The following is a 15,341-nucleotide window of genomic DNA, read 5'->3' as shown; positions in this document are numbered from 1 at the left end:
AGCTTGTCGTTTTCAACTTTGGTATGAGTTCCGCAGTGCCCTCGCTCTGCCTTCTCTAGGACAACTAGATGTTGATAAAATTCAAGGATTATTGTGACTCAGGCACAATCCACCAAGCGGCGGGTTAAACCGCCTTATCGAGGGGTTCACGAGAATGGCGATTGACCCATAAACAGAAACGTACTAGTCGATGCTACCCTCCACTTCGCTTGCACCAGACCGGACTAGATCTAGATTTGCCCCCCCACCCCCCCCCAATTCTGGGAGAGAGTTATGGCAGTTTTTAAAGAAAAATAAAAACGTCGCCTGTTCCTGCGTCTGCATCTTCGTTCAAACAGATATCAACAGCGAGGATGCGACTTCTCGCGTGCACTGGTGCCCTCTGGGCGACAGCGTTGATGACCGTGAGTGATCCATATATATATCCTTACAAGTGACGGCCTCGTTGGCTTGGAGCCTCACAGACTCGCTGGCCTGGCATCAATAGGAAATACCCTAGCGGCCTCGCCAAATGCCTCGAGTATCCTTGATAGCTTGGTCGAGAACGGACAGATCGACTCCCGCTCGTTCAGCCTATGGAATAACTCAAAGATAGACGAACAGGCGGAGGTCCTCTTCGGTGGCGTAAACACAGCCAAATACCATGGAGTAATGCAGATCCATTCGATACCTGAGAACAGCGCCCCGAGCCTCCCAGTTAGTGGTATAAAAGTCGGAACTGTCGACATTGAGTTCCCCCGAAACCCCATTCAAGGTCCAGGTGAACTACCATTTCTCTTCTCTGCCCGAGAAATGGAAGGACCTGATATATAGCGCGCTGAATATCACCGAGACATCCATCGATTGTGCCCGACGAACTGAGAACCATACGATCTCGCTTGTTATTGGGGACGCGACGATCAGTGGACCCTGGAGTAACTTCATCTTCCAATATGGAAGTCTCAACGTTGGTGAAGGTACTGAGGAGGATGCTGATGCAGTGTGCTATATCTTCATTGGTACCGACCCCGATGACCCCCGTACCCCCACTATCGGGTCGGAATTTGTGCGGAATACGTATCTGGCTGTCGATTATGATAGCAAGATGGTTGGATTAGCGCCGCTGAGTACGGATCCAGCGAGGGATGATATTCGGTCGTTGGAGGATGCTGCTGGTGTGCAGGGGTCGGGGACGGCGGGGAGTACTAGTGCGGAGGATGAGAATGCGACTGATGGCGCCATGAGAGCTGCTGTTTCTGGGTGGTTTGGGGTTACTGGAGCCCTTTTTTTTTTTTTTTTTTTTTTTTTTTTTTTTTTTTTTTTTTTTTTTTTTTTTTTTTTTTTTTGCACTTGTAATATAGTTACTACTTACGATGTTGGGGCTGACACTCGAGGAGTAGATGATCATGACAATATTCGATCACCACCAAGACAACCAAAACCCATATATACACACACATATCACGAAACAACAACCAAAAGCCGAGTCAAGGAAAGCTCCAACCCCCTGTCCGACTAGCGAAGAACCCATCAGGGTCATACTTCTTCTTAAGATCCTTCAACTTGCTATACCCACCGTACGTAACCAGCGGGTCCTGATCATGCGCAGCATCATTGATGAATAGCGGTAAGCCCTCCGTCGGCGGAACAGCATTCACCAAATCGCGATAACTATGCTGGACATCTTTTAAATCCTCCTCACCCAGTAAGGGAGATGCAGTGAGGAGGTAATTCACCCAGTACCACGGCCCGTCAGGCATCTGCATGGCATTGCCTCCGAAATTACTGTTCGACGCGTCGGTTAAGGATTTCGGGATGGGCTGGATGTCAAAGGAGGTCAGGACGTATTTGCCTTTATTCTCCTCGGACCATTCGCGCCATGTTTCGTAGAGCGAGTTGAGATTTTCAATCCCCTGCTCGTCCCCGCCGTGCACGGTGACGCGGAATGTATTCCGGCCGCTATTTAGCTCTGCACTCCCGGGAATGGGCATGTTCACGACGCCGCTGTAGTCCATTTCCTTGCGCGTGTCGAGCAGGTGCGGGATGTCAGTGAAGTTCTTGAAGACGTTGCCCGCTTGCTCCTTTGTCCCGTCGTAGACGAGAAACATGATGATTGCCTCGTCAAGGTTGAGGTCGAAGTCCGGCGTGGGCAGTTTCATGTATGTGCCGATGATAGCGGCCTTCGGGTCTGTGTTGTGCTGGATGAAGGAGCTAATGGCATCGAGGACTTCGGGGTTCTTCTGGAAGAGGTAGACGACGATCCCCGCGTAGAAGGTATTCGCTGGGACGGACTGGACGGTATACCGCGTCACGACGCCGTAGGCGTTCCCGCCGCCGCCGCGCAGACCGTAGAAGAGGTCGGGGTTTTCGGTCTCGGAGGCCGTCACGATCTCGCCGGAGGGGAGGACGACTTCGAGTTCGCGGAAGGAATCGCAGGCTAGCCCGTACTGACTCGAGAGATAGGATAAACCGCCTGAGAGGGCAAGACCGGTGCCGACGCCAGCTAGACGTGCGCCCACGACCGTGCGATTCCACTGCAGGAAGTAGTCGTAGACGTCGCCGAAATCGCCGCCAGGCTGGTACGTCGCGAGTTCCGAGCCCTCCTCGTAGGACTTCTCCGTCATTTCCGATAGGTCGATCAGCACGCCCTTATCGACAGATGAGTAGCCGTCGTTGGGGTTGTGGCCGCCCGCCTTGATGGCGAAGCGCGAGTCGGACTTGCGGATGGCTTTGATTGCGACGGAGACATCTTCGGCGGAGGTTGGGTAGACGATGCAGGAGGGCTTGTTCTTGCTGAGCTCGGTGTTGAAGTAGGACCTTATCGAGGAGATGTACTGGAGACTGAGAGAGTTGGTGACAACGGTCTTGGAGCCAAGTGACTGCGTCAGGTTTCCGCAGGCTTCAGGGCCTGGACCAGAGGACTTGGACAGGGCTGACGCAGGAACAGCGCATAGAAGCAGGGCGACAAGCCCAGAGCTGATCGCGTGGAACATCCTGCACGTTGAACTGGCGATCAGATGCCGGAATTCAAGGTCGGTATGCAAGCTGCCATTGGGGTTGGATATGGGCGTTAAATAAAGGAATCATCGACCCCTATAAATTCTAAGAATGCAATCAACTGCCCCATGAATCGCGAACAAAGCCGCGACAATGGACCAAATCTCCAAGCCAGCCCCGGACCCGGTCGGCCACACGTCTATACGCGATACGCAATACGCAAAAGCGATTGGCGTCTGGCGTACAGATGCGATTGCAATAGGTTGCGGTTGAACTCAATTCAGGTCCCGATCCACATGGACCGGCTTGTGGGCTCGAGTCTCACTTGGCGAAATTTTGTCGCCAGGGGGCAGGGACGGATCATGCCATGTCATCAGTATTGTAGTCTGCGGAGGACCTTGTTGCAGCTGAGATGAGTGTGCTCCGTGTCTCTTCAATGACATTTTCCCACGATTAAGTGTCGTATGTCAGGTTCCCTTCATGCATACTTCGTACATGGAGTGGAACTGCCCTCGTGGGCCGCGGCGATCCGGCCGTTATACGTCAACTCCACAATACCTAGGTACTTTCACGCGTTGATGCGGACAGACAGGTTTCGACAAGACTTTTGATACAGCAAGTGAATAGCACTGCACCGTCATCAAGGATGCTAATGAATCTGAAGCCTGCAAAGGTGGAGAAGAGTTTGAACCAATCCTACAGCTCCTCGGCCTCCTCTTTCCTTGATTCTATCTTTTTTTTTTTTCTTTTTTTTTCCTCGCTATTCAAGTCCTGGAGATAGATATACGGATTTCGCTCCTAGGATATTGCCCGTGGAACGCCGTGCTCGGATCTAATAAATGGTTTTCAGCAGAATCGTTGCGCACGTGCAGCAAGTGCATACGCCGTCTCGTGCTATATACACCGAGGTCTCAATACCCCTAGCCTAGCCATGGTGTTGAGAGGAATTGTGGCCGTTGCAGATCTTTGTCGACCTGGTCCGTGTATAACAGCAAAAGCCATCAACGGGTGTTTCAAGTTCTAGCAGGTGACGGTCCTGTTTATACTGATTGGTCTAGTCTAGTGGTAGGAGTTAGTTGTACTCTGTGCCCATTGGTCTTGCTATTCAAAGATGATCAAACCTACCCTAAATTTGAACTCAAGGCTGAATCATGATCTTTGCCATGCTTTTTACCAGACTTGATTGGTGGACCCTCAGACCTTTCGAGGTTCGGGTCAAGGCCGCAGCTTTCTGCTTGTTGGCCCGGTCGCTCCATTACTGTGCAAGGCGCGTAGTGCATACAGGATGTGTAGGGGCGGGGCTGCTGCAATGGTCTGGTTCAAACTATAGAGTAGAAAGCCCAGATTCTGAAGAGGGTTTACAAGGTTGCCAGCTGGGGCTTATTACTTCAAAGCCAACTGTCCTCATCCGGCACCTTCGACCAATCCCTGCAGAGCCCAAATGCCGTGCGGCAAAATTTGCCCAACTCAACCCGCAGACTCCAATGCCGCCAGGAGCCCTCGGCATGGTGAGACAGCCGAGCCGAGGGATCAGTGACGGGCTTGGAGCCCATAGTGCGGAAGCTGAAGCGCGCGGCGCCGGGGCTGAAGCCCGTGATTGGCAGGACTAGCACGTCCTCGACGAGCTTTGTCTTGCCGTCGTCATGCAGCCCCGTTAGCGCGTTCCAGCGCAGGTCGGCTGTCTGCGCGAGATAAGTGCGCACGCTGTCTGTGAATGCAATTGGGCCGGTTAGGTTCACGGGGTCGATGCGGTCGAGGCCGTGGCCTGCCTGGTGCTGGGTAGTCTTGCGGAGCCGGTCGATGAAGAGTTGGAGGATAGGGTGGTGCGGTGCGAACGCGAATGCCCATTGTGTGAGTTGGATGGGGAAGAAGTACCCCATGCGCCAGTAGGTATTGGTGTCTGGATTTGTATCTGCTTCGATGCCGACGATGGCATTAACAGCGTGCGTCGAGTGGTAAAGTCTATTGGTCTTGAAGTCTGCCCAGGGGATGAGATCAGTGGATGTAATCCAGTTAGTAGGGGTCTGGAGGGGCTCAGTGTCCATATCGACATACTAGTCTTATTAGCAGGCTATATAGAGTGGCAGATCGTAGAGGAGGACTTACAACACCGCCAATCCACTTGCAAACTAGTACCCGGAAGACATCTGACTGTTCAACCGGGTTCAGTAGGCCATAGAATTCCGCCTCGAAATCCGACTCAAAGACTCGCATAAACTGCGCAACGCCGGCATCATCCCAAAATAGATATGGAATGTCCTCTTCCTCTACCACGCCCAGCCATTTCTCCACGCCCGCCTGGTACTTGGGTCTCCATGTCTCAAGTTGAGTATCTTTCCATGTCTGGTGGATAATCCGGGGGATGTTCGAGTGTGGGAGAGTGCTCGATCGGTTAAGGGCGAGCTGCGCTGCTGCGATGACGTCGTCGAGGGGTGTATTCAAGTCTTGCGTCCATGATTGCGGGAGATGCCAAGCTGTCGCAGAACAAAATCAGTCATGGCGACGCGTAAAAAAGACGATTGCGAACAAACTCACCACCACCGCGCCCCTTTGCTCCCTCAATGTACTTTGCAATCCGCGGATATTGCGCCCGCGCATCAGCCACAGTTGGTTCACGAAACCTTCGCAGTAAACGCCAACAGATGAGGATGGTCAACAGAATCGCGATGGCAAGTAGTCGCCGAGAGTGTCGAGGTATTGGTAATAGCATCCTGTGTTTTGAAACCTGTCCTTCAGAATAGAACTCAAGTCAATTGAGTTAAGGAGTACGAGGCCGTGTAGCGGAGGAGTAACCCGACAGCCCTGGATTGTCGGTGCGGACGACCAATTTCCAGAGTCTGCCAGAGTGAGGGTCCATGGACGGGATTCGACTCGGCCCGTTTGGCCGGACACTAGACTATATAGAGTTAGTCTCTAGACTGCTGCTCGGTTATATCACGCTAGCAGAGGCGCTAAACTACTTTGGGAAAACCATCCAGTGTGCCTTGCTTTCACCCTGCTGGCTACCTAGGGAAGGCAGGTGCTTTCCCAAAGTAGAATATGCTAGCTGAGGGGAGCAAACCACCCGAGGCAAGTGAGGCAGGTGAGCCCGCGGGCAGAATTCTGCGGGCAGAACCTCATGCTCACTCAGTACTCCCACTGTTCCGGTCTATTGTCCGAATCTCAACCTAATCTCAGCCTCATCTCGCCTGATCTCGCCTGACTTGTGCGACGGTAAAGGTTAAGCAGCCTCACCCGAAGCTCACCGCGGCGGCGCTCACCCAACTCTGGCCGCGTTGAATACTGAATCACTGATACCTCAGACTTGAGGGCGGCTAGCTCGAGTTAAGCCTGCTAGGTCCAGGGTAGCCCCCTAAATTCCGGGTGTATGTTGCCTGATCACCTTTAACCGAACACGGCGTCCCCGATAACACCTGGGGTCATTGGCGTGTTCCGTCTGGCACCAGAAAGGAAGGATATGCTGCCGATCAATCATGAAGCAGGAACTAGACCCGTACTTAGTGCTCCTTGGTCCGTCCGGAGCATGCAGACCAGCATCCCCAGTCCTCTTGCTAGAAGCCTCGAACAAAGCCTTCATCCAGAGAACGGCTCTGTCTTTCCGATACCTTGCTTAGGACTTGCCAGTGGAGCCGGCCACAGCAGCTCAATCCCACCCTACTGGACCTCGGACCACCTGCACCTCTTCAGTATATTCAGCAAAATCTGCCCCCGGGGTTAATATATTCTCAGAAGATCGTCTTTATATCATTTCTCTATGGTTTGTCTTATGTTGTATCATGCCTTGAGCCCTAAATCAGATCCGCGCCAAGTTTCTTCCTGCGCCTCGGCCCGTCAGCTCTGATGAGGCTGTGACGGAAGAGCAGTGGGTCCCCAACCACAAGTGGACCTCAAAGCGCCATCATTTGCAAAGTCGGGGTCTCCAATGGGGTCAGAACTCAGCGCGGGTGATTCCAACAACTGCTGCACCGCTTGTCGATTGGCCAGGTTCGAAGCTAATGTGTACAGTGCTTCAGTGCCTTCTTTCGGCAAGCTATCCCCCTCTCATATCTCTTGTTGTATCCCCACTTCCAAGGAAGGACGACAATTTGGATTGCTATCCTTGTCGACACTCAGCTGCGATGTTGTCAGTATCACGTTGTTACTTTGCAGGAGAGACTTTTCTTCCGACTGAGCCGGCTAAGCGAAGGACCTTGTGCCTCCACGTGAATCTACGACTTCGACATCAATGGCGTGAATTAATGTCCAAGCGTATTTTTGGAATCATCATGGCATGACTCAGCGGACTCCACACACTAGCCCCCAACCCTCGGAGATACTCTGTGAAGCTCCATTGACGGCCAAAGACAGCTGATGTTGGCATGATGTTGGGTCCCAGAATTCGCGCATCTGGGCCAGCCGGCGACCAGAACGGGGCCAGAAAAAGGTATAAAAGGCAGCACCCTGCCCTGAGAATTTGAGGTATCCAGCTTCTCAAAGACATCCTACTTCTCCAAGACATCCTGCCTCTCTAAGACCACTTTTCTCTATCCAGACTCTTCATCATGCGTTTCACTGCTGCCCTCTTGACCCTCGCGGCCGTCATTGGCGGCACTGCTGCGGAGACAAACCCCCTTCCTATCAGGATTTGCAATGGCATCAACATGAAAGGGGACTGCATCAATGAGAACATCTACCTTCAACACCAATGCTGTTCGTGACACCCCGTTCTTTGCCCTGCTTCAGCCGATCAAACCCCACAAATGAAGCCAACCGCCATCAGTATAGCTAACTTATCACTCGCGTACAGACAACCTGAACGGCACCCCCGTCTACGGCAATGTCCGCTCGGTCAGTATCCCTGCTGGCCACCGTTGCCGCTTCTGGCAGTACGTCATCTCCGCTTGTGTTCTGTTCTAATGGGGGTTATCCTGGCTGACTTCTGCTTTCTTTTGTAGGTCCACCGTCTGCAATGGCGACGGTACCGGCGATATTCAGGCCCCTGGCACGGACTCCACCAGCTACGTGCAGAACGGCTCTGTTAAGTGCTACGCCAACAATTAAACGGCATTTCGGGTTTCTAAAATCACGATTGGGTCTACTGCCACTTTGTTGAGATGTATGCTTGGTAGACATATGATCGAGATGGCCATGGCTGGCTGGCTGGGGTGTCAGACTAGTATCTAGCTTAAGATGGTTGTGTCTAGATAGTTCTGAGACCTTGTCTTCCCCCAATCAGCGACTCCTTTCATCTAAACAAAGAATCCCCTCGGACTGAAAGATATTTAACCTTTAGCTGGTGCAGTTCTTAGATAAAAGTCACTGTACGATTCCGTTTCGTAGAGCACGGGGGACCTGCGTTCCCTTTTGCACGGTCGATATATTCTTGTCCAGTTCTAGTACGCTAGTTGGTGACCTGAACATCTATACCTTGAAAAAAAAATTTTTTTCTTTGTGTTTGTGGAACAGTTGTACTTGTGCTTTTTATTCAATGCGCATTCCGCTATATAAACGGGGCGGTTAGAACCCATGGTATCACTGTCCGTATGTCTCTTCAAACACCAAATACGCGTTACCTGACAATCAACAGCTTACACGATCCACGTCTCCGACGAGAGGTATGACGAAGCCTACATGCTGGTTGATCGGATAGCTCGCCAGGCTGTTGTCCACAACGCTCACTCCTGAATCGCTCGTGTCAGGTCTCCGCAGCAATAAGCCGTCTAGTGCCGAGCAAAAAAAAGAAAGCCCGTAATTTTTCTCCTCGGGGTCGGATCTTTTTCCTTGTGGTAAGAGACTAACAGGCGGGTTTGCCGCCAGGGTACCGGAGCAGGCGTTTAGTTCAGCGTAAATACAGTCGTTCCTGTTGGAATGCAAGAAAGAAATCGCCGACAGATGCTGTCACTGATGTGGATGACTGGTCGTAAAATCAAGGAGAGTTCGTTATCAATATTCGGGAGATCTTGTCCGATCAGGGACATGGATTGGTGATCTACTGCCGTGCCAAGGTATGCCGGAGATGAGGAGGATCTGGGACTGTGGCAGAGATCGTCGAGATGAAACGGAAGGAACAACGTCCGATTGAAAATTACAGTTTCACAAACATTATTATTCCTCGCCGACAGAGTGCCGGCTGTACAGACTGTTGGATGATTGGCTTGCACCCAGCATGCGGTTCACGCCCTTCTACCCAGGAAGAGCACCTGTCCGCGGATAAGAAAGAATGCAGCGCGATGAAGTCGGGTCTCTAAGTATATGATTCACTCGATCTTATAACCTGACTACTACCAGTTGAAACCAACGCCAGCGGCCATTTGATCCACTCCCTTCTTTCCTCGCCGAGCACCAATGCCGCAATCTCAACGAAATGACGAGGTAGCTGGTGCATCCACCACTTGCCAAAGCAAACTCTGCTAAGCAAGATAGCAAAATGAGCAAGCACGACCATCGCGTACAAATTGCCTTCCTCGACCATGCTGACGAATGCCGGAGAAAGGCGAATAAACCACGTGAATACGCTGGGGAGGTCGTCCAGCCGTCCAGCGGACAGTTTCCGGTGGATCGTTGCTAGGTCCGGATTTGTGAACCCAGTCTCACTGTCGTGATGTCCAGAAGATGGTAGGTGAGTTAACTGCGTGACCATTGCAAAAGTATCACGAAGGGAGTTCAGTGCGTCGGAGAGGAGCCATGACTGGGCCCGGGGTATGGCTGGATTATTCTCCCACAAACGACTCAACATCGCGAGGTGCGCGTCTTCCACCCTGATCCAACTCATCGAGGGCTCACTCAGCATGGGTGGGCTGTACCTTTGAATAAGAGGTGCGAGCGGACCCGATGCAATCCACCGCTGACATTGCCAGAAAATGCCAAAGATATTATGGTGGGCGAGAATTACTCGGGCAGCACTGTTGCTGAGACCTCTACATGCTTCTGCCCTTTTGGACGGGTTATGCCTTGCTGTCCGTAGTAGAACGCTACATTCCTCGTTGACATTCGCAAGGGTGAATAGCACTACGAGAGTAGCAAACGCAAAGAGTGCAGCGGAGTTTCGTTCGGTGATTTCTTTGAGGGCTTCCTGGTAGTCTGGAAGGGCCTGGTTGACATGAAAGGCGGCTTCGGCGAGCAAGGGCCCGGGTGGCGTCGGAGATAGGGTGGCGAGGTGAACATAGGCCATGCTCAAGATTCCGTGACCGACGAAAGGGTAGGACGTCGCGAGCCTAGGGAGTTCCTCGCGATAAATGTCTCCAAAGGCGGCTTGATGATAAAGACTGCCAGCGGTGTAAGCTTGGTAATGACAGTAGAGCTCCAGATCGCGAGTGTTGCTGCGGCAAAACGAGGGACCAGCCCCGATGGGAGATATTGACGCTGCAATCCACCCGAGTAATGGAGCGCTCGGGACACTGCGACGGCGAGTCGTAGTAGTCAGTTGGAGACTGGATGACGGCTCGAAGTTTCTCAAGGAGCAGTCGAGACCCCTCTGGGCGCAGTTGCTGCAAGTTGGTCTTGTCTCATCGCACTTTCCAAGTCAACAGCCGGTAGTACTGGGATTACCGGGGAAAATCTACCTTTGTCCTCCGCTGCTTGCACTGCAGACAGCCATATCGCGATTTATGGTGGAACTTGCGACCCTTCTTGGAGGGAGGCAGAGCGCTGGCCATTGCCGACACCGTGCGGCAGTCTCATTCCTGCTAGACCGAGGAGAGACGGGGATTGCAGATTTATTCGAGGGCGGATATTAAGGAGGATGATCGAGCAGGCCAAAACTTGAGAGGTCGAGCGAGTCAGAGAAAGTTGGGGGGCTTAAGGCTGATTTATGACGAGCGATGCGCCAATCATGAACACTCCTGACACTCTGTTTCAGAGTCGGGGCCCCGGATCTTCCGCATCAGCGCCGTGTTCTGTGGCTCAGGCTCAGGCTTAGGCACTGGTTGCCTAGGGCCTACTCTGTAGGCTTGTCTGCTGCTGACTGCTGGACTAACTGTTCGACTCGTGACAGCGTGACAATCAGCAAGGCCTACCTAAGCAACCTTGATTAACGACGCTAAAACTCGCTAGCATAGGTAGCCCCGGAGACCGAGCCTTTACGATTATTCTGCGCCAAGGCGGTCTCATTTTTGGTCTCTGATTCATAAGCAAGAAAGACCTGTCGAGACAGCAAAACAAAAAATTGGGTGTTGCGAGAAAACCAGATATATATATCGGCAACGAGTGCGATCCTCCAGATTGGCGATTTGCCTAATGGCCACGGCCCTGGCATGGGCTGACGAAGGCAAAAAGATTCAAATACACTACTACAGGACGAGTAACAAAGTATTGTTGGTCCTGGAGAAGCGAGCCCAGTTGAAGATGGAGGGTGGGGATGGAGGGGACGCTCCAGACACATCGCCTGTTTTGGGGCAGTTTTGCCGCAGCGGCGCATTATTCTTCCGCGGACGGAAGGTGGTTGTTCCAGGCCGCGCGCTAATTCATTTTCGGGTGCCAAGGATGCCTGAGGCCAGAGGCCAAGAGCCCCAAGGACGCCAAAACTCGTCAAGCTTCCAGCAACTGCCAAGCAACCCTTGTTATTGAGACTCAGAAGTCCAGGATAAGCGAAATCCCATTGCTCTTAAATGTTTATTGCCAAAATGGCGGATTTGCACGGCCTTCTGTCCTTGCAGCAGCTCGGCCATTCTCCGATCCCTCGGGCTAAGCGCTTTGCCCCCAAGACCGGCGCAGATGGAGCAGACTGGAGACTCGGCCCGCAAAAGACACTGAAATGATGGAAACAGAGTGCCGACTTGGCTCTGTGACTGGCCAACCCGGGCCGAGTGTGGGATATGCCCTGCTCTTCCACTCTTCCCCATGGCTGAGCAATTAACCCGGCCCAGGCTCGCTTACCGGACACAGACGGCACATTCTTCGGGCTCTGAGTTGTAGCTAGACCAGCCGGATAAGCGACAGACCTGGGGAAAACGCTCCCCCGACGAGTTCATCGCGCTGCTGTCGTGGGGAGTGCAGCTCGCCTATCGCAGGCGCGTTATCCCTCAGGATGCCCCGGACGGTCCGTGGCAAACCCCAATCCCCAACTCATCGCATCCTGTAATTGTGGAGAGCCCTGGAGTTGCTAGACCCCGAAGTTTCTGCGCTGCTTTTTAGACGGCTCTCTCCCTCTTCCTGAGTCACTCGCTCTCGACTCATCTCTGTCTCTTGTCTTTCAATTCCCCTGAGACTTGCTGTCACCATGGCCAAGCTCACTCTGGTCGAGGACCGGCCAACGCCAAAGTCGGTCTACAACTGGCGCATCTACGTGCTTGCCCTCATCGCGTCATGCGGTTCCAACATGATTGGTTACACTTCGGCCTTTATCGGTACGACTATCACATTGGCTTCGTTTGAGAGCGAGTTCGGCTTTGACGACATGACCTCGGGCCAGGTCAACCTCATCAGTGAGAACATCGTCTCCTTGTTCATTGCCGGCGCCTTCTTCGGTGCCATCTTCACATACGGCCTCGGTCACTGGCTGGGCCGCAAATGGAGTTTGGTCGTTGCTGCTGCTGTTTTCACCCTCGGTGCTGGCTTGTCTTGCGGCACGAAGGGCTCCAGTGGTCTGGGTATCATGTATGCTGGTCGCGTCTTGTCTGGCCTGGGAACTGGTGTTGCGTCGAATATCATTCCCATCTACATTTCCGAACTTGCACCACCCGCCATCCGTGGTCGTCTGGTCGGTCTCTACGAATTGGGCTGGCAGATTGGCGGTCTCGTCGGTTTCTGGATCAACGTAAGTCTTCTGTTACACCAGAGACGAGAATGCCGGCTAACCATTCCTTAGTACGGGGTTGAGATGCACATGGCAGCTACCCACCAACAATGGATCATCCCCTTTGCCGTCCAAATCATTCCCTCCGGATTACTCTTCATCGGATCCCTCTGGATCAGGGAGTCCCCCCGCTGGCTCTTCCTCAAGGGCCGCCGCGCCCAAGCAATGGCCAACCTCTGCTGGATCCGTCAGCTCGAGGAGACCGACATCTACATCACCGAGGAGGTGGCCGCCATCGACCAAGCACTCGAAGAACAGATCGCCACCGTTGGAATCGGCTTCTGGAAGCCCTTCCAGGCTGTTGCCCGTCGCAAGGCGATCCTCTGGCGCCTCTTCCTCGGATGCATGCTCTTCTTCTGGCAGAACGGGTCTGGTATTAATGCTATCAACTACTACAGCCCGACCATCTTCCAGAGTATCGGTGTCTCCGAGTCCGATGTTGGCTGGATGACGGGTATCTTTGGTGTTATCAAGGCCGTCATGACCTTTGTCTGGCTTCTGTTCTTGGTCGACCAACTCGGTCGACGGAATCTCCTTCTCGGCGGTGCCATCGTCGGTTCGCTCTGTATGTGGGTGATTGGAGCGTACATCTGTGTCGTCCGCCCAGAGGAAAACCCGACGGACCATTTGAACGGCGGCGGCATCGCTGCTATTTTCTTCTTCTACCTCTGGACGGTATGTCCCCTGACCCCATTAATCGATACCCTAGCTAATAGTTCATTTACAGGCCGTCTACACCCCAACCTGGAACGGAACCCCCTGGGTCTGCAACTCAGAATTCTTCGACCCAAATCTCCGCTCCCTCGCGCAAGCCGCAACAACAGCCAGCAACTGGCTCTTCAACTTCCTCATCTCGCGCTTCACAAAGCAAATGTTCGACAAGATGAACTACGGCGTGTACTTCTTCTTCGCCGCTCTATCCTTCCTCGCCTTCTTCTTTGCGTTCTTTCTTATCCCTGAGACTAGTGGGATTCCGCTCGAGGCTGTTGATCGCTTGTTTGAAATCAAGCCCGTCTGGAAGGCGCATAGTAAGCTTAAGGAACAGCTTAAGGAGGATGAGGAGCAGTTCCGGTTTGAGATTAAGGAGGGTGTTTTTGGGAAGGATGGGAATGAGGCGCCGGGGCAGGCGCACGTTGAGGATCCGGATAAGTCTGGGAATCAGTCGGCGTAGATAATTGCCGTCGGATACCTACGGACTTATGAAATGACTGTATAACTACCTGATGATAGAACGATAGACGCCTGATATAGACTCAAAGGAGCATTAAGAACTTGACCTTCACTACTACTCTGCATTGGGCTCTCTTGGATTTGAACTTGAACTTCGCGAGGCTGCCGTATCCCTCAGTAAGTTTAAAGCTACCTGCTTCAAGTGACTTGAGTAGCTATACCGCATACGCTGGGATAATCGAAGATTCCCCATCTCATCAATCCGATCGGCGCAATAAGCGGAAGAGCCATGAGCCGGACTGACTTGACTCGACGCGAGGCCAGTGTGTCCGACTCTCAGGTTCCTTTACCAAGCCGGACGGTCCGGCCGAACGCATTTGAGAAACATACCCTCGCATAGTGCATGTTCTTGGCACACTGGTCGGTGAATGTAACTATCGCCTTGAGGAGCCTTCGCAGAAAACAAATAGATCGTCGTCGGTTCAGTTCACGCAGGGTTAACGGACTCGGGCCGTATGTTGCTGCGTTGGTATGCGGAGACAAGCAACCGTGCCTGTTCTCCAAGGCTGGGTGTTTTGGGACAGGGGCGGGGGAGAGGGGTGGTCTATCTGGCATCCAATCCAGCCATTTAAGACGGAGCATTTGCTGCGACAGATGTGTCTGTACATGAAGCCACTACGATCGTGAACTTCTGTGCTGGGTATTCGGTTTACCTGACTTTACACATACAATCCCGGTGGAGCCGCAAAGGTAAAGTTGAGAGTTTATAGCACATACTCTGTACTCTTCCTCATGCGATGAGAAACCGAGCATCGTATCAGGCGTTGGCGCTTTACTCTACTCATGGCTCTGGCGGGCTTCCCTCTGCTTTCCCCATACGCGCACGTCTCCCATGAGCTGAACAAGAGTCTCAGCTGAGGGCCTTGACCGACTGTTTTTGACTTGACTGTGATTTTTGCTGCGGCTGAAAGTGTCTCATGGCATCGCAAAAGAGCCTTGTATGCCTACGCAACTGAAGGAAAAAGCACTAGAGTGCGCAGATAGTCGCACCGCTGGCCATGACATACGCCAGTCGAGAGAGACTGAGGTATACCACTAATGGGTGGTACAAAAGTGGCCGCTCTTACTCTAGAGTAGGTAAATTCTACCTATTTGATGATAGTAACGCCAGACGAGAGGTGCGCCAATGGCATGGTATCCAAGTCCGGGCAGCAAAAGCTCAACCGCCCAATGTCCTGCGTGGGATGAAGCCCGAATAGGGTATTTTAAAGACGAGGACTAAACGCTGCTAGTATTCCTCTCATGTGAATGCTGACGATGCGAACCTCTGTATCAGGAAGGTCAGATGATCAGGCTACCAGCCTCTGGTCCGATAGTACGACTGTCGAGAGACCAGGAAAGGTCTCTGGCTGTATTTGTTGGC

The 15,341-nt window shown here is 52.7% G+C and overlaps 7 protein-coding genes across 7 annotated transcripts; 4 read left to right on the top strand and 3 right to left on the bottom strand.

Moving 5' to 3' along the window:
• Nucleotides 1–353: 353 nt before the first annotated feature.
• Nucleotides 354–1,379, top strand: BDV17DRAFT_294547 (aspartic peptidase domain-containing protein; the record flags this gene model as incomplete). The annotated part of the gene is made up of 4 exons (XM_073762855.1): nt 354–408; nt 488–696; nt 755–1,249; nt 1,341–1,379. The coding sequence occupies 4 exons, from the start codon at nt 354–356 to the stop codon at nt 1,377–1,379; spliced, it is 798 nt and encodes a 265-aa protein (XP_073612153.1).
• BDV17DRAFT_186426 (FAD-binding oxidoreductase) lies at nt 1,322–3,111 on the bottom strand. Its single transcript, XM_073755038.1, has one exon. The coding sequence runs from the start codon at nt 2,970–2,972 to the stop codon at nt 1,467–1,469; it is 1,506 nt and encodes a 501-aa protein (XP_073612152.1). The 5' UTR covers nt 2,973–3,111; the 3' UTR covers nt 1,322–1,466.
• Nucleotides 3,112–3,709: 598 nt separating this feature from the next.
• On the bottom strand, nt 3,710–5,800 carry BDV17DRAFT_272384 (uncharacterized protein). The gene is made up of 4 exons (XM_073758883.1): nt 5,512–5,800; nt 5,083–5,450; nt 4,102–5,030; nt 3,710–4,035 (listed from the first exon to the last, which is right to left on the bottom strand). The coding sequence occupies exons 1-3, from the start codon at nt 5,684–5,686 to the stop codon at nt 4,365–4,367; spliced, it is 1,209 nt and encodes a 402-aa protein (XP_073612151.1). The 5' UTR covers nt 5,687–5,800; the 3' UTR covers nt 3,710–4,035; nt 4,102–4,364.
• A 1,097-nt stretch (nt 5,801–6,897) lies between these two features.
• Nucleotides 6,898–7,432, top strand: BDV17DRAFT_272382 (uncharacterized protein). The gene has a single exon (XM_073758882.1). It carries the CDS (start codon nt 6,972–6,974, stop codon nt 7,248–7,250), a length of 279 nt encoding a protein of 92 aa, XP_073612150.1. The 5' UTR covers nt 6,898–6,971; the 3' UTR covers nt 7,251–7,432.
• An 85-nt stretch (nt 7,433–7,517) lies between these two features.
• On the top strand, nt 7,518–8,016 carry BDV17DRAFT_294544 (uncharacterized protein; the record flags this gene model as incomplete). Its single annotated transcript, XM_073762854.1, has 3 exons — nt 7,518–7,665; nt 7,763–7,841; nt 7,911–8,016. 3 exons carry the CDS (start codon nt 7,518–7,520, stop codon nt 8,014–8,016), a joined length of 333 nt encoding a protein of 110 aa, XP_073612149.1.
• A 500-nt stretch (nt 8,017–8,516) lies between these two features.
• BDV17DRAFT_185921 (Zn(II)2Cys6 transcription factor) lies at nt 8,517–10,801 on the bottom strand. The gene is made up of 2 exons (XM_073755036.1): nt 10,518–10,801; nt 8,517–10,468 (listed from the first exon to the last, which is right to left on the bottom strand). Exons 1-2 carry the CDS (start codon nt 10,608–10,610, stop codon nt 9,200–9,202), a joined length of 1,362 nt encoding a protein of 453 aa, XP_073612148.1. The 5' UTR covers nt 10,611–10,801; the 3' UTR covers nt 8,517–9,199.
• A 971-nt stretch (nt 10,802–11,772) lies between these two features.
• Nucleotides 11,773–14,024, top strand: BDV17DRAFT_185868 (sugar porter family MFS transporter). Its single transcript, XM_073755034.1, has 3 exons — nt 11,773–12,709; nt 12,761–13,423; nt 13,476–14,024. Exons 1-3 carry the CDS (start codon nt 12,173–12,175, stop codon nt 13,917–13,919), a joined length of 1,644 nt encoding a protein of 547 aa, XP_073612147.1. The 5' UTR covers nt 11,773–12,172; the 3' UTR covers nt 13,920–14,024.
• The last annotated feature ends 1,317 nt before the right edge of the window (nt 14,025–15,341 follow it).

Source organism: Aspergillus undulatus (assembly GCF_047715775.1).
Source record: "Aspergillus undulatus strain CBS 261.88 unplaced genomic scaffold BDV17scaffold_55, whole genome shotgun sequence".
NCBI lineage: Eukaryota > Fungi > Ascomycota > Eurotiomycetes > Eurotiales > Aspergillaceae > Aspergillus > Aspergillus undulatus.
This window is presented reverse-complemented; position numbering and strand designations above follow the sequence as displayed.